Source organism: Eublepharis macularius, chromosome 6 (assembly GCF_028583425.1).
Source record: "Eublepharis macularius isolate TG4126 chromosome 6, MPM_Emac_v1.0, whole genome shotgun sequence".
In the NCBI taxonomy this organism is placed as follows: Eukaryota; Metazoa; Chordata; class Lepidosauria; order Squamata; family Eublepharidae; genus Eublepharis; species Eublepharis macularius.
Window position 1 is genome coordinate 139,331,172 of NC_072795.1, and position 25,266 is coordinate 139,356,437.

General features: G+C 45.6%; 1 protein-coding gene across 4 annotated transcripts in view; it reads left to right on the plus strand.

Moving 5' to 3' along the window:
* Window positions 1–25,266, plus strand: part of NRG3 (neuregulin 3) — a 972,861-nt gene that overhangs the window by 377,352 nt on the left and 570,243 nt on the right. For all 4 annotated transcript variants that reach the window (XM_054983168.1, XM_054983167.1, XM_054983166.1 and 1 more), the window contains exon 2: window positions 23,048–23,177. In XM_054983168.1, the coding sequence (XP_054839143.1) occupies window positions 23,048–23,177 (130 nt within the window). The remainder of the gene's footprint in view (window positions 1–23,047; window positions 23,178–25,266) is intronic.

Sequence of the window (25,266 nt, forward strand, 5' to 3'; positions counted from 1 at the left end):
AGAGGTGGTGGAACTCAGTGGGTTGCCGCCAGAAAAAATGGTCACATGGCTGTTGGCCCCACCCCCTGATCTCCAGACAGAGGGGAGTTCAGATTGCCCTCTGTGCCGCTTGGCGGGGCCACCAGCCATGTGACCATTTTCAAGAGGTTCCGGAACTCCATTCCCCCACGTTCCCCCTGAAAAAAGCCCTGCTAATACTCATAGGAGAAGTAAAATGAAAACAGAGATATTCTAATGAATACTTGTGAAATTTCACAAGTCATGCAAAATTCAGGACCATCACAAATAAAACTAGCGTTTTGACCTCTTGGACAATCACTTCAATCCAGCCATGGGGCATACCCTGTAGAAACAATTGTGGGGATTTAGTTGGATGATACCGCTTCCGAAACCTTTTCAGAAAGGAATGCGTTCTGATAATTCGTGCAACATTTGCTGGTTGTTTCGGGCAAACCTCTCAGTAGAACAAGTGATTGATGGACTGATTGAATGTTCCATGGTCTGTGTGGTTTCCTGCAATGAGTGCCAGACTCTTAAGTGCATCACTTCTACGGCATGCAAAGTGCTTGTTCCAGCTACATAGAATGATCGGCATTGAACTGTTTGTTTGAGGTTACGATCTGCTAAGTACTGTTTCTAGGCAAAGCCTGTATATGCATAGAATCTGAAGCTTGATGGTCACACCCTGATTTCCAAATTGCAGCCGCTGCATTTGTGTCAAAGTAAGTGCTAAAAATGTCTGTAACTTACAGAGCTGTGCTGTTTTTCATATAGCACTACACTCGATGTATCTATTTAAAAATACAACGCCTTTCTAATGTGCAAAAAATAGGCATTGAATTAGAAACTACTGATCTGCATACTTGAGAAGGAAGATCTGTTTCTAGTGCAAACAAAGAGGGACAAGTCTAGGAACAGATGTAATAGCAGAAATATCCAGTGTTGGTTTTGATTGCTTTCCAGTGGAGGTGGAGTACAGTACGTGGATCAAGCACTCACTGAACAGCATTTATTTTGCGACACATAGATATTTTGTCAATAATGTAAGCAGCATCTGGCGAAGTGTACTATACACTTTCCCTTCAGTATTGTAAAACCCATTTCTTTGACTAAAGAAATTATCGTGAAAACTAGCAGGCCTGATTTAAAAGCAACACTAATAGGACAAAAGAAATCTAGCAAACAGTAAGAGAGTTGGGGAAGAGCTTTTCTTCATTAGGCACTAGTTTTTTCTTGTATTAACAACAACAACAACAACAACAAACATTTGATTTATATCCCAGCCTTCAGGACAACTTAACGCCCACTCAGAGCAGTTTACAAAGTGTTTTATTAGTATTATCCTCCTGACAAGCACCCTGTGAGGTCGGTGGGGCTGAGAGAGCTCTGAGAAGCTGTGACTGACTCAATGTCACCCAGCTGGCTTCAAGCGGAGGAGTGGGGAATCAAACTTGATTCTCCAAATTACAGAGAGCACCTGCAAGGATTGGTCATTCATTCCCCCTCCCTTCCTCCTTCCCCTTCCCTTCTGCCTCTGGCTCAATCCTCCTCCCTTTCTCCCCTTCCCATCTGGTAAAAAAGACAGAAAACAGTGTTTCTTTGCTATTCTGTAGCAAGGGAACAGCCCAGCTGCTATTTCTGAAGTTTACTGAATTAATTCAAATTAATTTGGTAAACTTGAGCTTGGGATACTGAATCTGATTCGATATTCCCTTTTGAGTTAGGTAATACCGAATTTTAACGAATCAGGTAAAACTTTGTATTTTAAAAGGAATACCAAATTGTATATCCCTCTCCCCTAACATTGTCTGAAATCGTATATTCACTCTGCATCCTGAGGGCTACTACCTCAGTTCTGATTGAAATGTTTTTCTGGCGGGACAAAGATACTTCTATGATTTTTGCATGCATTATGCATGCAAAGCAACTAAGTGTGCACCATTAGCACATTAGCCCAACAACCATCTGGGCTATGAATCCCTGATGTGTTAGTAGGGTTGCCAGGATGGGTATGGCAACCAGCAGGAGACTGGAGGGGAAGGGACAGGGGGGTTTGCCATTGATGATGGTGTGACATCACTTCCAGGAAACCCTGGAAGTGTTGTCATGCCTCTCTAGGAATCACCAGAAACTCTTATGGTGAAACCAACAATCAATTCTTTCTAGGAATTCACCATAGAGTTTCTGGTGATTCCTGGAGAGGTGTGGCATCCGGAAGTAATGACATGCCATAGGCCCCAGTGGCCTTTTAAAAATTCTGTCTCCCTCTGTCCCTCTAAGTAGTGGGAAACACAAGCTAGAGGACGAGCATTTCCCACTCTTACAGGGGGGAGTGACAACCCTGTGTGCTAATGTTATTCATATAGTAGCTAACAGCCATGTAAAGGAGATACTGGACTGCTTATTTTGTCTTGTCAGTGGTCATGTTCCCCCACAGATCATTCTCCCAACTTATTCCATCTTGTTCTGCTGTGATGGGGAAAAAAAATCCTGTTCTTCTGGTAACATTGTTTGGACAGATGTGCTGGTCTCTGTATGCAAGGTCAAGACGTTGTGCACATGGAGTATAAGTAGGACCAGGGCTTTTTTTCAGGGGGAACATCGGGGAACAGAGTTCTGGAACCTCTTGAAAATGGTCACATGGCTGGTGGCCCCGCCCCCTGATCTCCAGACAGAGGGGAGTTGAGATTGCCCTCTGCGCTGCTTGGCAGCGCAGAGGGCAATCTCAACTCCCCTCTGTCTGGAGATCAGGGGGCGGGGCCACCAGCCATGTGACTATCTTCTCCGAGGGCAACCCACTGAGTTCCACCACCTCTTTTCCCAGAAAAAAAGCCCTGAGTAGGACACATGTACGTGCACATAAGATCTTGTATTGGTACAACCAAAATCAGGGAAATAATCTGCCAGAGATATGGGACTTCTTTTGGTTCTGTTGAGTTTCCTCCTATAGCCTTGTCGTTCCCCAAGGGATTACAAAGTCATTCCCCTGCTTTCAAGCAGCTCTTTGCCCTGGATGATCACGAGGTGCCTACATGTCCTGGTGGATGAAGTTTATAGAATCGAATCCTTGGGGAGGGGGGTTGTTAGAAAAATCTAATTGCTGGCCAGGGTTTCATACCCAATGGCATGATTCCACACAGGCACACCCTCAGGCAGCTGGATACAATTTTGAGCTACAAATCCACATGTATGGAGAACTGTACATTCACAGATATATATACATATATATGTACAAACACACACAGAGTAGAAGTTGAGAATAAGAACTGATAAAGTACTTCCTCATGTGCTCGAAAAGTGACCAGTTTGGTGTAGTGGTTAAGAGCGGCAGGACTCTAATGTGGAGAACTGGGTTTGATTCCCCACTCCTCCATTTGAAGCCAGCTGGGTGACCTTGGGCTAGTCACAGCTCTCTGGAGCTCTCCCAGCCCCTCCCACCTCACAGAGTGATTATTGTTGTGGAGATAATAATGACATACTTTGTATACCACTCTGAGTGGGTGTAAGTCGACCTGAAGGGCAGAATATAAATCGAATGCTATTATTATTATTATTATAAATTAGGTACAGATCTAGTTCAAGTAGGTAAAGGTAGTTCCCTGTGTAAGCACTGAGTCATTACTGACCCATGGGGGGATGTCGCACCACGACGTTTTCTTGGCAGACTTTTTACGGGGTGGTTTCCATTGCCTTCCCCAGTCATAGAGCCCCGTGGTGCAGAGTGTTAAGCGGCAGTACTGCAGCCCAAGCTCTGCTAATGACCTGAGTTTGATCCTGGCAGAAGCCGGGTTCCGGTAGCCGGCTCAAGGTTGACTCAGCCTTCCATCCTTCCAAGGTCAGTAAAATGAGTACCCAGTTTCCTAGGGGTAACGTGTAGATGACTGGGGAAGGCAATGGCAAACCACCCCATAAAAAGTCTGCCAAGAAAACGTCATGATGTGACGTCCCCCTATGGGTCAGTAATGACTCGGTGCTTGCACAGGGGACTACCTTTACCTTACTAGTTCAAGTCACACTTGTTTTACAGTAAAAGTGTGACATGCCATTTTTACATTCAGATTGGGGATGACAAAATAACATGTATTTTCACACTAGCTAGAGAACTGAAATCTGAACAGTTTATCTCATGCTAGTTTTAGTCCCCCCTAATAGTAATACAAGGCACTGATTTCCCGTTTAAGATCCCAGTTTCTTTGTTCAGATGGTCTGATTGATTCCAGTGGTCTCAGATGGGGGCAGGAGAGAATTACTAGTGGCAGCCAAGAAATGTTTCCTACATGCACATTCTCACGTAGCCGAGTAGGAGTCTTGTTTCCCCCCCTCCCCCCAGACCTGTTATTGTTTTGCATTTCTAATAAATTAGCACAACCACCACCTGGGCTATGAATCCCTGATGTGTTAGTAGGGTTGCCCGGACAGGTGTGGCAACCAGCAGGAGACTGGAGGGGCAGGGACAGGGGGTTATGCCGTTGACGATGGTGTGACATCACTTCCAGGAAAACCCTAATAAATAGTTAGCAAATCAGTCAACCAGTGTTTATAAATGCTATTTTTTTTAAAAAAAGTCTTATAGTTTAGTGCTTCTTTAAGGCTGTATTATCAACATAATTTTGCATGTGTGCATGTTTGTACAGACTTGTGAAACCATTTTTTAATTATCTGACTCGACCCTCCATGACTGTGAGTAGAATCATCTCATTTGCTATGCAGGCCACCCTGCGAAATAGCCGTTTTCTCCACTGGAACTGATCATTGTATTCTGGAGATCAGTTGTAATTCCGGGAGATTTCCAGGCCCCAGCTGAAGGTTGGCAACCCTGTGTAATGACTAGAGTGTCAAGAGAAGCTGGGTTCGAATCTTCAGAGTGTCATGGAAGTTCACTTGACAACAGTTTCCCAGCCTAATCTACTTCTAAGGTTGTAGTGAGGATAAAATGGAGGAGAGGAAATCAGCGTTGTCTGCTACTTTGGGTTCCCATTGGAGAGAAAAGTGAGATATAAACGGATGATAAATAAGTAGACCTGACAGTGGCAGACTCATCTCTTGAAATGAGGGTCTGCAGTAGGGGTGGGCGACAAAAAAGTTTACCCGTTTTGGTTCCAGGGGATTCCGGAATAATTCTGTTTCATTACTAGTTTGTTCTGGGTTCGCTGGTGCTGGCTTGGAACTGGGCCGTTTCCAGACGGCTTACCTGGCTCCGGAACGTTGCGCCATCTTGCGGGGAAAATGCGAAATATCGCGTTTTCTCGCGCATGACGTCGCGCAAAACTCGCGCGAGAAAACGTGATATTTCACGTTTTCCCCGCAAGATGGCACAACGTTCCGGAGCCAGGTAAGCCATCTGGAAACGGTCCTGATCTGTTTGGTTTTTTCCAGTCTGTTGCATGCACATTGGCTGCACATGTGCAAACATACAGCGTTCTTTGGGGGGGGGGTGAGGAAAACAGCATCAACCATTAGTCCCCTTCCTACTCTAACAGTGAACTCCTAAGCAGAGTTACTCCAGTGTAAGCCCATTGATTTCAGTCAATGGGCTTACACTGGAGTTACTCGGCTTAGGATTTTAACATTGAGCCGCTGAGTTTTTCCTCAAGGACAATACGCACAGAGAGACACACACACACATAAAGGACCCATTGAAGTTGATTGTTGATGGGTGGAGCAGTAGCAACGGGGCATTCCCAAGTAAGAGAGTGCTCCAACAGGTGCAGTCCAGAAACTTTAAAAATAAGCCTGCTTCACGTTCAGTTTTCTCTTGCTATAGTGCCAGTAACTTAGTACCTTTGCATTCTGCTGTTGCCTGTTGGTTTCATGTTTCTTTGTGTTTTGTTCCCACAATGACGAGTGGATCCAAACCCTTCCTTTTGATACTCAGCATTCCACTGCAAAATGGGCCGTACTTGCTGCCAATCTTCTCCCTTGCTCAAATGTAGGCAGGCAGGCAGAATGATTGGCTGGATACCACCCACCCTGCCCAAACAGGCCTATGTTTTCCCCATGAGGTTTCCTTTCACTGTGTGGGCAGGCAGGATTGTTTTTGAAAGAAGGAAGTAGGTACACATTTGCCATTTGAGTCAGAAAAAGAGAGAGCTTTGAAAGACTATGGAAGCAATCCTAAATAGGTCTGCTCAGATGCAAGTCCCATGTTATTCATTAGTGGTTACTTACAGGGAAATGTCTTTTCAGTTGCAGCCTATGGTCTGAGTTTGTCTTCTAAACATCTCCAAAGCTGATAGGAGGGGATGGGAGGAGTCTCCCCTTGAGAAAACCCAATTAGCAGGGAGGAAGAGAATGCCATTTCCTGAGTAGCTACGGGGTAGAGGGTGGGGAGATGCTAAGTTTGCAAGTCCCCCACTGGGGGCAGGGGATCCCCTGTTCCCACCCTTCACCCCCCACCCCTGCTTACCTGACTGGTAGGAGAAAAGGGAGGGGCATGTGCCTCCCAGGGTGCACTGCATTGGGCCAATATGGGCCTCAAACGGGCAGAATCGGGCCTCTTTGGGGCTTAAAGTGACCCACTGTGAAATGCAGGAGCTCACCAGGGCCTTCCCAAATCGAACACATTTGGAGCTGAAATCAGCCTGCTGTGAAGCGCAGAAGCACTCCAGGGCTTCGGGACACATGACACAGCTCGGCTCGGGGGGCGCGGTGAGGCTTGGCTCACGGTGAGTGATGCAGCTCGCCTCGGGGCGCGTGGTGCCACTCGGCTTGGGGGTGCGTGGTGCGGCTTGGATCGGGGCGCGTGGATCGGGGCACAGCAAGAAAGCAAGGCGTGCGCTCCCACACCATGACAGTGGGCAGCGGTGGCAGCAGTAGCAAGAGCAGGCCACTCTTGTTGCCACCGCTGCCACCAGCGACGGCTCTTGCCTCTTGCTGCCGTGGCCCCTGAGAGCGAGCGGCCACAGCAAGAGCTAGTGGCGGCAAAAATGCCCCCCTTTGACCCAGGGTGCCCTTTGACTCCACGTGATGATGTCACTTGTGGAAATGACATCATCACACGAGCTGGGAGTGCACACGTGCTGTGCACGTGCGCAGAGACAGGAAGCCAGGGTAAATACTGGCTCCCAATCCCCTGCTGGGAGACTGCAGAAGCCTGGGGATCTCCTGTTGAGGTACTCCAGGTCCCTGAGAACCCTATCCACAGTGGGCTCATTTTGGCCCCAAATGGCCTGATTTCGCCCGCTGCAAAGTGCAGGGCCCATTGCACCACACTTCAGGGCCCATCACACTACCCCGACAGCGCTCCTGTACTCCACAATGGGCCATGGGCCGAAATCAGCCTTCTGCAGAGTGCAGGAATGCTCCCAGGGGTGGCAGTAGGCTTGCATCCCATAGCCCACAAGTTTGCGTGTGCATAGTGTGCTCACGAAGACATCTAAGAAGGTCAGTGCCAGTTCTCCCACCTCAAGCCCAGAGGGTAAGGGGACCGGGCAACCCTAAGAGATGCCCTCACTAAGAAGCTGCCCTGCAAGGTGAGTCCAGTGCCTCTCTGCTGCTGGAAAGTGCAAGCCGAAACAAAACAAACTTTTTGGTGGGAGGGACTCGTTACAATTTAGTTTCCAGGATTTGGTTCAGCATCCCAGAAGCTGCTTTAATTAACTGAACCAGTGAGTTCTGAGTGTGATATCAGCTCTTTTCTCTGTCATGCACATGCTTAGTCTGCACCAGTCATGGCATAAAATCAGTGATAAGGTGATAGTTTTGAGTTAAAGAGGGCAAGCAGCACATGGGTAGAGATGTGCTAAGCTCTCTGTCTTTAACTGACCTCCCCTTCCATGTTCCCATTTAGCTCTTTAAATTGGACCACATGCTTGCTTCATCTCTACTCAGAGTAGTCCCACGTTTTAAGAGATGTCTGTTGTCGTCATTTTGTCCCTTGGTAACAGAAGGAGGACGTCTTTCCAAGCAACCGGAAGAACATGGGCAGAAATAAACATTAGCGCAAGTTGGGCAGGAGGAGAAAAGCATTCCAAAGTGACGCTGCAGACTCGCCTCTGCCGTTCCTTTGAAATTCTGAGGTAAAAAGACCCAAACAGGCAGTAAAAAGATTAGAGGAATGAAAATGAGATTTTTAAAAAATACACATAACATAAAATGAATGATGTATGGGTCCCTTTATGTGAAGGGATTCTGAGAATAATGTAAAAGTTTCATAGCCTCATTGTATATTCCCACACCATTAGGATGTCAGAATGATAGATGCTCCAGTGAATAATAATTTTTAAGGCATTATACCTTGGAAGGAGGAGTCAGTTGAGGGTTAAAATTGAATTATTTATCTCTGCCCCAGCTTTCTATGAGAGCAGATTCCTTGACCCACTTCTCTAGCTCTGTGCAACAAGAATGGAACATGGTTGGTAGAAAAGCTGTTGACAGGTTTTTGACGCCAAGTCACATTGTTTGCAGCTTAACAGTTTGGTGGTATCAGTTCGCTTTTTAAAAAAATCCGACTGCATACATTTTCCCAACAAGGGTTACTTTTCTACGTATGGCTAAGTTTGATTGTATGAAGCTGCCTTATACGGAATTAAATCAAGATAGGAAGCCATGTTCTTCATGAAAGCACCTACCCTAGCACAAATTTTGTTAGTCTTATAGGCGCTACTGGACTCTTGCTCTTTTCTACTTATTAGACGATAGTCTCGGCATCTCAGTATAATCAACTCTGTTTGGCAGCAGCCCTCTGAATTTTAGGTGAGGTCTTTCACAGCAATTATTACCTGATGCTTTTAGCTGAAGATGGTAAAGATTGAAGCTGGGGCATTCTGCGTCGTGGCCCTTCCCTCCCTCCCCCCCGTATATCATTCTACACACTCTTTTAGAACATGACTGAGAGTGGAACCACAAGTGACAAAAGGCACAGGTTGGACACTTGTCAGCTTCCCTCAAGTTTTGGCGGGAAATGTAGGCAGCTTGGCGGAATGTTGGACAAGTGACAGTTGAAAAGTCCATTGGACAGCAGTCGGAGAGCCAAGCTGCGAGACTAGGATGCCTACATTTCCCATCAAAACTTGAGGGAAGCTGACAAGAGTCCAACCTGTGCCTTTTGTCACTTGTAGTTCCACTCTGAGATCTTCTTTCTTATTACCTTCTGGTTGCATCTGAAAGGGAGTAAGGTGGAAAGGACTGATTGAGGGCACAATTTTTCATTATGTTGGAAAGCCCTCTTCATAAACATCACTCGCAACTTCTTTTTGTGCCAGCGTGGTAATGTTTGCAGACTGGACCCGCAGGAGCAGATGGGACCAAACATGTTGATCCTTCCAGTAGGATCATTGTTTTTCCCAGCAATGCATTTATCAGACCTGTAAGCAGGGCTTTTTTTCGGGGAAAAGAGGTGGTGGAACTCAGTGGGTTGCCCTCGGAGAAAATGGTCACATGGCTGGTGGCCCCGTCCCCTGATCTCCAGACAGAGGGGAGTTTAGATTGCCCTCCGCACCGCTTGGCGGCGCGGAGGGCAATCTAAACTCCCCTCTGTCTGGAGATAAGGGGGCGGGGCCATCAGCCATGTGACCATTTTCAAGAGGTTTCGGAACTCCGTTCCACTGCGTTCCAGCTGAAAAAAAGCCCTGCCTGTAAGACTAGCTGCCACTTACAAGGTTCTGGCATCTGCTGCAAGGTTTAGTGTAGGAAGAAACCACAGATAAAATAGGTCCCCTGTATGTGATGACAATTGACCAGCTGATGGTAGTTCTCTCAAGGACTACAAATAGCAAGAGTAATTATATGGGCTGATGGACTCCCTAAGGTGGGTTGAGCCCAGGCCATTTTGAATGTAAGATAATAACACGCATCGGAATTAGGCCAAGAAGCAAACGAGTAATCAGTGCAGCTGATACATGACAGAACTTATTTTGTTTAACTGTCTAAAAGAGCCAGTGAGTGACTGGTTCCTGGGGTTAAGCCTCTGACTTTTCCATATTTGGATATAGTTGACAGGTCTATGGTTTAAGACTTGAAGAGTCACAGCTTTAGACTTCTCCGTGTTTGCAGAGATATGAGGACGGCGTCTTAGAGTGAGGGGCTGGACTCAAAAGGGGTGGGCTGTTTTTCTGCGTGGCTTTCTGAAAGCTCTTGCTGCTCACTCTGCCTATGCTTGCCAGTCTCCCACTGGAGGAGGGGGATCCCCCTCTCTCACATTTCACCCCCTGACCCCGCTTACCTGGGGTGCGCTCTGGCCCAATTTGGGCTGGATTCAGCACAAATTTGGCTCAATTCAGTCCGAATTGGGCTGCTGCAGAATGCAGGAGCAGCTGGATTCAGGCCAATTTGGAACCGATTTGGGCCACATGGTGCTGGATTCAGGCTGAATTGGATCTGAGTCAGGTCGAATTGGGCGGCTGCGGATTGCAGCAGCACTCCTGCACTCTACAGCAACTGGATTCAATCCAATTCAGGCCCAATTCAGCCTGAATCAGCCTGAATTCAGCCCGATGCAGCTCCCTGTGGAGCGCAGGAGTGCTCCCAGGGCAGCACATTACCTGTGCGATGGCGTCACTTCCTGGAAATGGAAGTGACATTCCGGAAGTGATGTCATCACATGGGCCAGGAGTGCGCATGCGCGCTCTGCATGCATGAAAGAGGAAAAGATGAAGGTAGGTGCCAGACATCCGACCTCCTGCCCAGAGGCTCGGGGGACCTGATAACCCTAACTCTGCCCCATCCAGGCCTTCAGCCCAAGTTCTGACGTACTAGGCAAAGCCAGGCTCTTATCCAACTGCCCAGACCAACTGCCCAGACCCAGACTCTTATCCAACTGCTACAGACCACTCTCTTAGGCACCGCTCTTGAACTTCGGGGTCTAAGCCTCAGGAGACTGGCAACCTACTACTGCATGGGTGGTCTGCATCAGATGGAGTCTCGGAAGGATATTCTGTGCATAAATCCTTTCTCTGGCTGGGATCTGAAGGCGCCTATCTACTTGTGCCCCACCCCTTCCATTGCATGATTGGTCCTTCGCTGTGGAATGCATTGCTTTGGCGCTCAGCCCTTTTCAGCTCTGTGAAAGCTTCAGGAGCACAAGTGTCCAACAGCAGGGGAACACTGCAGTTGAAGATTGCCCTCACAATGGAAAGGGGCACAGTGGAAGCATGGGTTAAGGTCGAAACCTCTGTTCAGGCAGCTAGTTGAACTGTTGTTGGGGTGGGAGGGCATGACGCACTGCTAGAGCATCTGCTTGGCAGGCTAAAGGTCCCATTTCCAATCCTCAGCATCTCTAGTTTAAAAGGATCAGATAGCAGATGACGTGAAAGATGATTTGAGACCCTGGAGAGCCCAAACCAGTCAAGTGAATGTCAGTAACTTTGATAGAGCAACAGTGAAATCCCAAGCAGGGTTAATCCAATCTAAGACCAGGGCTTTTTTTCAGGGGGAACGCAGGGGAACGGAGTTCCGGAACCTCTTGAAAATGGTCACATGGCTGGTGGCCCTGCCCCCTGATCTCCAGACAGAGGGGAGTTGAGATTGCCCTCCGCGCTGCTCGGCGGCACGGAGGGCAATCTCAACTCCCCTGTCTGGAGATCAGGGGGCGGGGCCACCAGCCGTGTGACCATTTTCTCCTAGGGCAACCCACTGAGTTCCACCACCTCTTTTCCCAGAAAAAAAGCCCTGTCTAAGAACATTGATTTCATGGGCTCCGTGTGCTGAAGTATCTACAACAAAACTTCATAGATCTACAAGCACATTTTGTTGCAGAGAATAACAGTAAATGTTGAACAGGTGGATCTCAGGATGCCCAGAGATAATTACGACAGCTGCATCCGCAATAAAATGTTGGGAATGTTAATATTGATAGAGAAATATGGCAGCCATCCAGTCCTACCATTTATACACAATGATAATTTGGACAGGATATAAAATATTTATTTACCACTTTCGCAGCACAAAATTTCAAGATGCAGTCCCATTATTTTTAATCTGTTCCGCATGAATTTTAAAGTTGCAAGTGCCTGCCAAACCTGGCAAAATAAATGGAAAGCGCAGCAAAATTTATACTTAGCAGCAGCAAAAAGCATAGCCTACATTTGGATTTGATTTGGATTCAAATGACAGATGTGACATTTTATTGGGCTTTGTCACCTCAAAAGAACTGGAACTTTGGAACGGGTAACAGTTTGGAATCAAGATTATAGGCTTGTGGCTGTAAGAGATCCAGGGCTTGTTTTCAGTTGGAACGTGGTGGAATGGAGTTCCGGAACCTCTTGAAAATGGTCACATGGCTGGTGGCCTCGCCCCCTTATCTCCAGACGGAGGGGAGTTTAGATTGTGGTGTGGAGGGCTATCTCAACTCCCCTCTGTCTGGAGATCAGGGGCGGGGCCAGCAGCCATGTGACCAGTTTCTCTGAGGGCAACCCACTGAGTTCCACCACCTCTTTTCTCAGAAAAAAAGCCCTGAAGAGATCTGTATGGTTTTTGAGAAGGCTGAAGGAGGGTGGGCACACGGTAAATTCAAGAGGGAGAAGATTAACAGAAGGTCATAGTGACAGCTGGACATTATTTTCAAGGATTCCTAGAAAAATTACACATCATAAAGATGTAATGAGGAACCAACAGGAAAGGAGATGTGGATTATTTTTATTTATTTATGCTATTTATATTCCGCCTTTCTCACTGACTCAAGGCGGATTACATAGTGTGAGATTAGTACAATTAGTGGCAAGGACACAGGCAGGCATTTCCATACAGTGTCAAGAACATTTCCATAAACAATGTCATGGGGTAGAAGAATATAAGTTTACAAAGATACAGTATTAGCAAGGATCCAGTATGGGGTTGAGGAATTGCTGAAACAGAACATAATTAATTCTAGGACTTACATTGAATAACATAAAGCACAGGTAGGATATAGAAGTACATATTTAAAGCAACAAATAATATGTAAGGCAACATAATGGTGAAATCTATGGTTTCTAACTCATTAGCGAAACAACTGGGGTCCCTTTTCTACAATACCACCCTCCTAGCTGAGAAAAAAGGTCTTTTTGAATAATTCAGTTTTGCATTGTTTGCAGAAAGCCAGGAGGGTGGGGCTGTTCCTGACCTCCTCAGGCAGGCCGTTCTATAGTGTAGGGGCCACCACAGAGAAGGCCCGTGTATGCACTGCTCTTGATTTCGCCCATGTACAGGCTGGCACCTGCAAGAGACCCTGTTCAGATGAGCAAAGCTGCCGTGGAGGGACATAGGGAGGGAGGTGGTCCCGTAGGTATGCTGGACCAAGGCTGTGAAGGGCATTGTATGTAATAACCATTACCTTGAACTGAGCACGGTAACTGATAGGTAGCCAAAGGAGTGACTGTAGGATAGGAGTGATGTTCAAGCCCTGCTCGCTCCTGATGATTGTTGAGCCGCAGCATTTGCACCAATTGGAGCCTCCTAGTTAACTTAAATGGGAGACCAATATATGGTGCATTACAATAGTCATGTATTGATGTTACCATAGCATGGATCCAGGTGGCCAGGTCGGCCGTGTCGAGATAAGAAGCCATTTTCCAGGCTAGAGTGAGATTGTAGTAAGCATTTTTTGCAGCTGCCTTAACTTTGAAAAAGAGAGGGAAAAAAAACAAGCGTTTTGCACAGTCCTTTGGAAACAAAGTGGCAGGGAAACTGCTGCTTCATCCCCTCCCAGCTTCCTTGCTACTTTGTTTCCAAAGGGCTGTGCAAAACGCTTGTTTTTCCCCCTCTCTTTTTCAAAGCCTGAAACATGCCTGGGAGGGAGGGGAAAGGAGCCATTTAATCCATTCCTGGCTTTTAAAGCCAGGAGGAATGTGCAGTAACGTTACAATGTTGTAATGTTACAATGTTACAACTTTACAACCCTTTCTTGCTTTTTGGGGGGAAAAGAGTGTGTATACTCAAAGGAAGAAGGGGGAAACCAGCCATTTAACCCTTTCCTGGCTTTTAAAGCCAGCAGAGAATAAGCAAACTCCTGAAAACATGGGAAGCAAAACTGATATTGAAACACTTTAAAGTCTCAGTGTGAAAAGGACCTCAGTTGATAGGAGGATGCCCCTCCCCTCAGCTGAAAAAAGCAGTGGGAGTTTGAAAGTAGCAACACTTTTCTTGCCACACAAGAAAAGTATTGCTGCTTTCAAGCCAAGCAAAACAGAGAGTATCACGGTAAAGGACAAGGAAAACAAAAACAAGAAGCTGTGATGTCCTAACTAGTATATAACATATATTTCAATTCAATCTATTTAACATTATTCCAAAGAACTTGAAAATAGGTGAATATATACATATAGGGTGGTTACATATACACAGGGCAAAACATCTTACAAAATGACAGTAATCCAAAATTCCTATATAATATTAAAGTGCAAGTGCCTGAAATTGACAAAAATGTCAAACCGGCAGCTTTTTTCAGCTGATGGGTGATCCCCCTCCCATCTGCTGAAAGTGGCAGGCATTTAAAAGTGGGAAACTGGAAGCGCAAACCCCTGTTCTGCAGATGTTCTGCTGCCCTGAAAGTGATGTTTTCACGAACCAAACAAACCAGTTCGTGAACTGGGGCATGTTTGTGAAAGTTTGTGGTTCGTGGTTGGTGAAATGTGACGAACCACGAACCACATGGTTCTGATTTTTCCCAGTCAGTGCCCATCTCTAGTGTAGAGTGCATTACAGTAGTCTAGTCTGATGTTATAGTGGCATCTATCCAAGTGGCCCAGTCGGCCATGTTAAGAGGGGGCCATCTTCCAGATTAGAATGAGTTGGAAGGTCTTTTTTTTTTGCAGCTGCATTAACTTGCTTCCCTAGCTTTTTGTACATTGAGCTCCCTTGAAGACAACCCAGCAAATACAGTGGTTGCAGATCTCGGCCATTTTGAAATGGCAGCATTGGTTGCCAGTTTGTTTCTGAGTTCAATTCAAGATGCTAGTTTTGACCTTCATGGCTCTTCTTGGCTTGGAGCACACAGTCTGAAGTACCAGAGGAGTCAGCCGTGTTAGTCTGTAGTAGCAAAATCAAAAAGAGTCCAGTAGCACCTTTAAGACTAACCAATTTTATTGTAGCATAAGCTTTCGAGAATCAAGTTCTCTTCGTCAGATGCCTGATCCAAACTTTGGAGCAGGCGTCTGACGAAGAGAACTTGATTCTCGAAAGCTTATGCTACAATAAAATTGGTTAGTCTTAAAGGTGCTACTGGACTCTTTTTGAGTCTGAAGTACCGTATCCTTCCATACATTCCCGTGCACCAACAATTGTCTACAGGCTGCCACCCACTGACTGTTCCCTCAGATAGGGTGGCCCACCCGGCAATGACCAAGCCTTAGGGCCAAGCTACAAGTGACAAATGAACAGATTCACGTGTATTCCTCCCTGTTCACTTGCGCTCCACTTGATCACTTGGCTCTTAGTCTTTTCCATCAGGGCTTTTGTTAATATACAAGCAGTTGGCATTTTGGGAGGAGGAGGCATTTGTTTTTTAATTTTGGTTTGGCATTTTTTTGAAATGTTTTAATAATTGTATTGTCGAAGGCTTTCACGGCCGGAGAACGATGGTTGTTGGGGGTTTTCCGGGCTGTATTGCCGTGGTCTTGGCATAGTAGTTCCTGACGTTTCGCCAGCAGCTGTGGCTGGCATCTTCAGAGGTGACACCTCTGAAGATGCCAGCCACAGCTGCTGGCGAAACGTCAGGAACTACTATGCCAAGACCAATGTTTTAATAATTACTTAAAAGCCACGTTGAGCCGTGAGGAAAGGCAGTGTTCAAATAAGTGTGCACTGGCCACATATAATATGATTTGTGAGGGCAAAAATTGAGTTGCTGTTGGATTTTCTTGAAGTAAAATCAGTTAGTATGTGGAGCTATTTATTTATTTATTTATGTCATTGATAGTCCGCTTTTCTCACTGAGACTCAAGGCGGATTACATAGTGTGAGATTAGTACAGTCATTATCAAGGGCATTTCCATAAGCAATGTCATGCAGCATTATCAAGGATCCAATACGGAGTCGAAGAATTGCTGAAACAGAACATAATCAGTTATAGGACTGACATTAGATAACATGAAGCACAGGCAGTATATAGGAATACATATTCAAAGCAACAGATAATGTGCAAGACAACATAATGGTGAAGTTTATGGTCCCTAACTCATTAGCAAATAGAGCTTTTGTCCATGGATCTACTTGTAGGTTAAACAATACAGTCAAATTTGTGGTACTATATTATTTCTATCTTAGGGATACATGGACTTGTGAATTCCCAGTTCTTTTATGACACACGTTTGTTCAAGGAGACCAAATTCTTCCTGTTGGATGCTATTTTTCTTTTTTTTAAAAATGACTCAGGGTGGTATTCTCCTTTTCTATGTATTTTTTTTTAAAAAAATTTATTCTAACAACAATCCTGTGAGGTTGGCTAAGCTGAGAGCAAGAGGCCCAAAGTCGCCCAGGGCCCTTCATGGCTGAATGGGGATCTCCTAGGCCAACATTTTGATTTACTTCCCTCACTGTTTCTCCTTTTACAGGCTTTTCTGCAGGCCTCCCAAGCCTTAGTGAAGTTCTGAAATTATTTTAAGAACTTTGCATAGAGATAAATCCATAAATATAGAGGAAATTGCTTAAGATTTGCACATGCTAAAAATGTTCTCATTTGTATTCAGTGATAAAGGTGATATATTTGCGTCTTTTGGTATACACAATGAAGCACAACACTGTGAAGAGATACCTAGCTATATTCCTAATTCATTCTTTCATTTGGTACATTGCAACTTTTTGCCACATCGGTCTTACAGATAAACTTGTTCTCCTGTAATGTATTTGGGATTTAAAAGAGAGAACTGTTCATGGACCGAACAACAGAGATGCATCTATCAGATGCAACTGTCTCTGAAAATAAATGCAAAGGTAATATATGAGTGATGATACTAGACTGGGCGAAGACCCCCCGGAATAGCAAAATTGATTCCAGAATAAGTGCCCCATTCTTTATTGCGACGTAGCATAACAATCCTGTTCCAAGGTACAACTGGACGGCACAACATGCCTCTCTGAGTGGTTCCCATGGGTAAGGAAAGGGGCCTACTCTGGCATCCTTTTTCTTCCCCTTTCCACTCCTTTGGGATCTAAGGGTGGTAATCACAGACCTAGCCAGCAGAAGACTGGGGGGGGGGGATGCGGGGAGGGACAACAGCAACGGCCTGATGGCACTTTCTAGGAAAACCTGGAAGCAATGTCATGCCTGTCTAGTACACCTTTAAGACTAACCAACTTTATTGTAGCATAAGCTTTCGAGAACCACAGCTCTCTTTGTCAGATGCACTTGATGAAGAGAGCTGTGGTTCCCAAAAGCTTATGCAACAATAAAGTTACTGGACACTCTATTACTTTGCAACTACAGACTAACATGGCTCACTCCTCTGGATAGGAATCACCCAGACCTCTGTGGTGGCTCCTAGAGAGGTGTGATGTCACTTCCAGATTGTGACATCACGCCATCAGCCCCACTTTTTTTCTGGCTGTCTCTCTGAGGATTGGTAGGAAACAACAGGTGTGGGTAGGGTTGCTAGGTCCCCTTATCCTCTGGGTGAGAGGCAGGAGACCTGGCACTCACCTTTTTTGAAGCATTTTGAAACTCCTGAGCTGTGTGATGATGTCACTTCCTGGACGGACATCATCATGCAGGCCACATGCTGTCCCTGGGAGCGCTTCTGCTGCAGAGCACAGGAGCGCTGCTGGGGTGTCGCGATGGGCCCTGGAGTGCTCCTGTGCTTTGCAGTGGGACAATTTCAGCCCCCAACAGGCCCTATTTGGCCCACTGTGGAACACGGGATCGCTGCCAGAAGGACCCTGGCAACCTCCTGCACTCCACAGTGGGCCAATTTAGGCCCCAAACAGGCCCGATTCAGCCCATTTGGGGCCCAAATTGATCCATTGCGGTGTGCAGGAGTGTGCAATGCTGTGCTGTCTGAGAGCACACACTGGGAGGTGTGTTCCCCTGCCTTTCCCCCCACTGGCCAGGTAAGCAGGGGTGTGGGGACCAGGGTGCGAGCGGGGGATCCCCCACCCCCAGCGGGGGACTGACAACTCTAGGTGTGGATGGGGCGTTCCCTCTCCTGTCAGGGGACTTACAACCCCCTAATCACAGATGTCTCCAACAAGGTTTTACCCCTATGGGAGGGGGAATGCTTTGGCTTTTCTCTCTCCCCAAATTTTGTATAATGACAATCCCAAATCTGTTAGTCCCTCTTTCTCTTAGAAGTCGCACCAGACAGCAGACCTGAAAGAGCTACAAGTGTGATAAACCCACATTCTCTCATGGAGTCCCACCTTCATGACTACTCTTCACACAGAAATGGGAGGCAGCAGGAGTTTATTGAAAGATACAAAAGAAAAAGTCAGGATAAATTACCATATATAAATCCACAAGGGATTTGGGGGGACTTAGGCAGCTAATTCTACAACTCAAGGTGGTAGAGTTACAAAAAGAATATTCAAACTATCATAAAATCCCTACTCCGTTAAGATTTTTGTCTTCTTTCTTCCTCTCTCCTGAGTTCAGGAAAGCCATGTTCAATCCTGGCTCCTCTAAAATTAGTTCCCTTCCAGCTGTCACTAGGACTCCCTGGCAGCAGCATCTTCACCGTTTGATTTACCTATTCATCATGACCAGGGTGTCAATTGAGCAGCAGATCAGGTGTTCCCTACCATTAAGGTTGCCAACTCCGCCTTGGGAAATTCTGAGAGATTCGGGGCTGGCGTTTATTGCAGGTGGAGTTTAAGGGGGGGGGGTGCTCTGGGGATGTGGTACCATATTGTGTGCCCGCCAAAGTGGCCATTTCCACCAGGAGAACTGATCTATGTAGACTGGAGATCAGTTGTAATTCCGGGAGATCCCCAACCTCCCTCCCGTAGCACCCTTTTATTCCGATCCTGCTCATAAATTTCCTTTTGAATGCTGTATGAACTCAATTTCACAACTGTTAAGTCTGAGAAGCAGTTGAAGCCCTCTGGCCATACTCCAGAATATACTATCTGTTAATTATAGCTAGCATTGTTCTCCACCTGGTTCTGTAGTCTAAAAGGCCTTATCCAGAAGCCATACAAAGGTGGAGACACTTTCCCCCCTGCCCACAAGCACACCAGTATTCCTGTGTAGGATATAAGTAAGTTTAACATTGGGGTCCCATTTAGATGTAAGCCAGGCAGTAAGGAGCCTCACTGCCTGGCTGATGCGTCTATTGATGCATCTGTTGCTGGACTGTGAAACCAGCGGGAGAAGGAGGGGATGGGGGGGAGACTTATGTCTGAATCGTAACCATAGAGTTGGAGTGACTGCAAAAAGGGAGTGATACGCAAGCTCTGCCTAGTTCCTGAGAACAAGTGAGCTGCAGGATTCTTCACCAGCTGGAGAGTCCGAGTGCGTGGGGTGGAAAGAAGGGAATGAAGTGGCTCCTCCTGCCTTCCTGAGCACACAGGAGCCAATTTACACCCCCCCACACACACACTTATTTTTTTAAGGGAAACTTTGGGTCGCACCCTAAACAGGAGTTGAGTTTGGGTTTCCCCCCCCAATAACACTTGAGTTGGGTGCACATGTAGAGACACACCAGGGCTTTTTTTCTGGGGAAAGAGGTGGTGGAACTCAGTGGGTTGCCCTTGGAGAAAAGGGTCACATGGCTGGTGGCCCCACCCCCTGATCTCCAGACAGAGGGGAGTTTAGATTGCCCTCCGCACCACTCCCCTCTGTCTGGAGATCAGGGGGCGGGGCCACCAGCCATGTGACCCTTTTCAAGAGGTTCCGGAACTCCATTCCACTGCATTCCAGCTGAAAAAAAGCCCTGAGACACCCTAAGAAGAGATCTTACAAGCATCACCTGTAAGTAGGTAACATTCTGCCCTCTTCTTACCATCTATGTGCAACAACGTTGTGATGGCAGTTTTTGATTCACCAGCTTGGATCTTCTGTAAATCAGTGGTTATCAAGTGTCTTGTTTGTTAACAAATACAAAAATGCTGCCTAACCATCGAAAGACTGCATCAGTATTGGTCATTGCCCTTCTGTAGCGGGAGTACTGCTCAGGATGTTACAATAATTTAACTTTTCCAGGAGTAGGAATTTTTTCACTTTAATATGGTGCCATATTCTCCCGAGACTGCCTGTCAGATGAAATCTAATTGAATAGAATTAGATTGGCATTGTTCTGCACAGCAGTTAAAAACTGCTGATTAAAAATTAGAATGCAGGGGTTTTTTTTATCATTTAACTTGCAATTGGAATTCATGGATAAATTGATAAAGGAAAATAAAAGAATGCCTTGACTTACAGAATAACATTGATGTTATTCTATTGATTTTATTCTGTTCTGTTGATGGCTATTTAGGCAAGCTGTGAAGCCGTTGTGGTAGTATGTGTTTTGTTGCTGATCATGGAAATAATGCAAGAGTTTTATGAGCATAATTTTTCAAGAGTTCGTTTTTATAAATTGAGTCTTTCATTGGCTTATGAAAATTGATGATTGCAAATCTGATCAGAGTTTGTCTTGCTGTTGGATTCACGGATCAAATGGAGGGAGAGAGGACGGATGGACAGACTAGATTATGTTCTGTTCTCTGATTACACCCACATCTTTGCAATTCTTGTACATTCTTAGTTTGATCTCTTGATGGTATGTGATATTTGTATTTTGTTATCCGCCCTGAGCCTGCGAAAGCGGGGAGGGCAGAATATAAATATAATAAATTAAATTAAATTGATGGACTCCCACTATATCTCCAGAAGGCATGATGGGCTCCTGGAGTTTCTAAATGGTGAGGGTAAGGACTATTTTCCAAGGAAGGTAAAAGCAATGTATCAACCCTGACACCAGAGTTTACCCATTAAATTTAAGTAGGTTATATTGTCATTGGGTTAACAATGGGATAATGCTGTGCAAGAGGTGTATGATGCACATATGCTATCAGCGACATAAACATTTTGTGATAATGCTTTCAAGAAACAAATCAGGAGCACCAGTGATTTAAAAAAAAATAACCCTGCTCATATAATCAAAAGAACTCAGTGTGCGAACTGGTCTGAAAACTATCCTGGGATAAACTTATTTTTAACTGATTGCAGAATGATCAATTGGACAGAAAAATCAGTATCTTTCATTTTGAACATTTTGCCCTTTGCAAAATGGCGGCAACTTCCTTCCTGTTCTAGATATCAAGAGGTTGGTTCCTGAGATGCCGCTCTACCAATGGAAGAATCTTACGGTCATGGGATGATTTTTTCCAATAGAAGAAGTCTCCTTTCATGGATGGAAGGTTCCTCCATCAATGTGTGGTGAAGAAATCTTTTCATCTGTGAAACACGAGGGGTGCCAAATCACCAGTGGAGGATTCCTCCACCCTGAGCTCCTGTTCCTACTCCAAGCAGTAGCAGGGATTTTTTAAAAAAAACCTCAAGTGTTGTGTGTGTGACGGTGTCATTTCCAGGGAAAACCCAGAAGTGATGGCAGGTGGCTCCAGCATTTGCTGATAGAGTTTGCAGCAGTTCTTGAGGCACTCATCACTTCTGTGTTTTCCCTGGAAGTGATGTCATCACACTTACCAGGGCTTTTTTTCAGGGGGAACGTGGGGGAACGGAGTTCTGGAACCTCTGGAAAATGGTCACATGGCTGGTGGCCCCGCCCCCTGATCTCCAGACAGAGGGGAGTTGAGATTGCCCTCCACGCCGCCAAGCGGTGCGGAGGGCCATCTCAACTCCCCTCTGTCTGGAGATCAGGGGGCGGGGCCACCAGCCATGTGACCATTCTCTCCGAGGGCAACCCACAGAGTTCCACCGCCTCTTTCCCCAGAAAAAAAAAGCCCTGACACTTGCCATGATGCCCCCACCATGTCCCCAGCCCCAACCCTCCCACTGGTTGCCAGGTAACACTGTGGAACATAGCAAACCCTATAGGGGTGTATTATTTATTTAATTTAGCACACTTTTATATCCTGTTTCCAGATATCTGCTTGAGGTGGCTAAAGGGAGTTGGGGTGGGGGAAGGAAATAATAAAGAATACACATTTAAACAATGGCTCAATAAAGCAATAAAAACAATTCAGTTCCATTCAATTCTTTATAGCTTATTTTTACATATCATATTGATATCTCGCTGTATTGTACCTGGTCATTGGTATGTTGTAATCTGTCCCCTTTACGCAAGTAATGTTTGTTAAACTTGAAAAGGAGAAACATCTTGCAACGCAATGCAATTTTTGTACAGTAAAGAATTATGCTATGAATACAAATGGGTGGGGCAGCATATAGACATTTTCATCATGCAGTTGTTGTGATTTAGATCTTAGCATAATAACAATTAAGGTTCAAACAGTCGGTTGAGAAATCTAACAAGCAGCCGAGGCCACATCTTGCAAAGAAGATTTCTGTTGCTTTCATTGTGCAGATAACTCATGCAGATTATTGTATTTATAGTACAACAGAGGGCATCAAAGCAATATATGAGCACTGGTTTATACCAACATAAGCCTTAGACTGAACTGGCAGTGTTTAAGATAGGCTTAGAGTAAAGGTTCCTGAGCAGCCCATGTTGCGCTGATCCAATTCATACAATGAATATAAGGGGCTGATCTGAGAGTACCCACTAAGTCTGCTAGATTTTTTCCTTCACTCGCTAGATTTGATGCTTGCTCCCAGGGCTTTTTTTCAGTGGGAACGTGGTGGAACGGAGTTGTGGCGTGGAGGGCAATCTTAACTCCCCTCTGTCTGGAGATCAGGGGGTGGGGCCACCGGCCATGTGACCATTTTCGCCAAGGGCAATTTAAACTTTAAAAAACTCCCCCCTTGTTCCAGCTGACCCAAAGTGATGTCATTGTGCAGTCCTGAGTTCCACCACCTCTTTTCCCAGAAAAAAAGCCCTGCGTGCTCCACTTCTAATTTGTCAAACTCCATCCTTCTTACCTCCCCACTCCCGCTATCCTCTGCTTTCCCTGGCCCTGCCTTCTGCCTGGAATTGTCTGTGTGACTTTTGAAACCCCGAATTGGAAACCATATTCCAACTATCTTTTACCAGATTTCCTGCACTGACCGTGTTTTCTCTTCATTGTGCTTTCTTTCTAGATACCACAACATACTCCACTGAGCAATCCGAGCACTTTAAGCCATGCAAAGATAAAGATCTTGCATACTGTCTGAATGATGGGGAATGCTTTGTCATCGAAACCTTAACAGGCTCCCACAAACACTGCCGGTAAGTCTTTAGTCCGAGCATAACAGTTGTGCTGTAAATCCACAAAAAAGAAAAAAAAAAAGGAAAAGTACTCTTTGACTGGGAATATGACTTGCCAGGGCTTTTTTTCTGGGAAAAGAGGTGGTGGAACTCAGTGGGTTGCCCTCGTTGAAAATGGTCACATGGCTGGTGGCCCCGCCCCCTGATCTCCAGACAGAGGGGAGTTGAGATTGCCCTCCGGAGGGCAATCTCAATTCCTGTCTGTCTAGAGATCAGGGGGCGGGGCCACCAGCCATGTGACCGTTTTCAAGAGGTTCCGGAACTCCGTTCCCCTGCGTTCCCCCTGAAAAAAAGCCCTGTGACTTGCAATCATAAATGTGTGGACCTGCTGCAGATCGGGACTGTTTTGAAATGTGTGACAATTTACATTAAAGAACCATAGCCAAGAGCAATGATACAGCACCTGAAGGGTGCGGGGCGGGGGGGAGATTCTTGTGGGTTTTTCAGAATCACTGAGGATGTATTTCTTGGGAGGTGGGTGATACTGCTGAGAGATTATGCATGTTTTTCTAAGTGGAAATTTATCTGATCTGAATTTATGTGGTGGTGACATTTCCCCTTGGTGTTTGAAAGTTAGAGAGGCGTTTTATTGGTAGAATCTCAGAGGTTTAATAGGAAATGCATTTTGATAGTAGAATCTCAGGAGTTTATTTTTTCCTAATCAGTTTTTTTGCTAATCAACTGTGCAATGAGTTATTGATACTACTTATTATATACTAGGTTTTTAGAGTTTCTGAGCAAGAGACTACCATTAGCTTGCAGAGGTGTGGTGGACTGTGAAAAACAGAATTGACTGCTAGTGCAACATCTAATTTACATTTAGCATTTACCCTCATGAGTGGGTGTGAGGATCAGAAAAAAGGAGGGTAGCTTTTTCAGATAATATATTATTTGACAGTTCCTATGCATGCTTATTCAATACATTCACTGGCTTATGGAATTAATTATCAGATGCAGTTGGGACCACTCCCATTAATAACAGAGTATCGTTGTGGATTTACGTATTTGGCAACCATTTCAGGACAAAAATGGGAATAGAAGCAACTTAAAATGATTGTCTATAGCACAGAGGCAATGCCAACCTTACACATTTTCATACCTGAAGCAAATAGTAGATACTATATTGTTCTCTGGCTGCTTCCAGTGAAGTACACAGGTAGAGATGACTTCTAGATGACTTTTAATGAAGAAGACTGGGCAACACAAATATTTATATAGCTGTTAATATTTAGCTCCGAGTCCTGACTAGCGCTTTTGTTTTTCCTTTCAATAAGATATGCTTCGCTGATCCTTCCCATCTTCCCCCTATTTACTTTCTTCATATGACACACTTATTAAATTCATTATTTGGAGTTATGCAGAGGAGAGATTTATGGCATTTGCTCACTCAGCCCATCGTAAAATTTTATCGGTGCTTTAGAAGGCTGTTGTATCAGTGGCCAGGTTCAGCAATCATACAGAGAAAGTTATTTCCTGCGTACTGCTCCCCTTAACCCGCATACTTTTATTTCTGAATAGGAAGCCATGATACAGTGGTGGTGGACCTCAGCCTGTAAAGAAACAAAAATGGGGCTGCCTTGCGGACAATGTAGACATTTTAGTTGATACCAGGGCTTTTTTTCTGGGGAAAGAGGTGGTGGAACTCAGTGGGTTACCCTCGGAGAAAATGGTCACATGGCTGGTGGCCCCACCCCCGATCTCCAGACAGAGGGGAGTTGAGATTGACCTCCGCACCACTCAGCGGTGCGGAGGGCAATCCCCTCTGTCTGGAGATCAGGGGGCGGGGCCACCAGCCATGTGACCATTTTCAAGAGGTTTCGGAACTCCGTTCCCCCACGTTCCAGCTGAAAAAAAAGCCCTGGTTGATACAAAAAATGACAGCCCATTTGTTAGGTGGGGCCAACCACAATAAACATCTGCCACTTGCTTCCAGACCTTTTCATGGGCAGTTTGTTGCCAATGCTGCATCCACAGCACAGTTTCTTTCTTTGTTTAGAATATTTTGGTGCTGCCTCTTCATAGTCTTGCTTGAGGCAGCTTACCGTTTAAA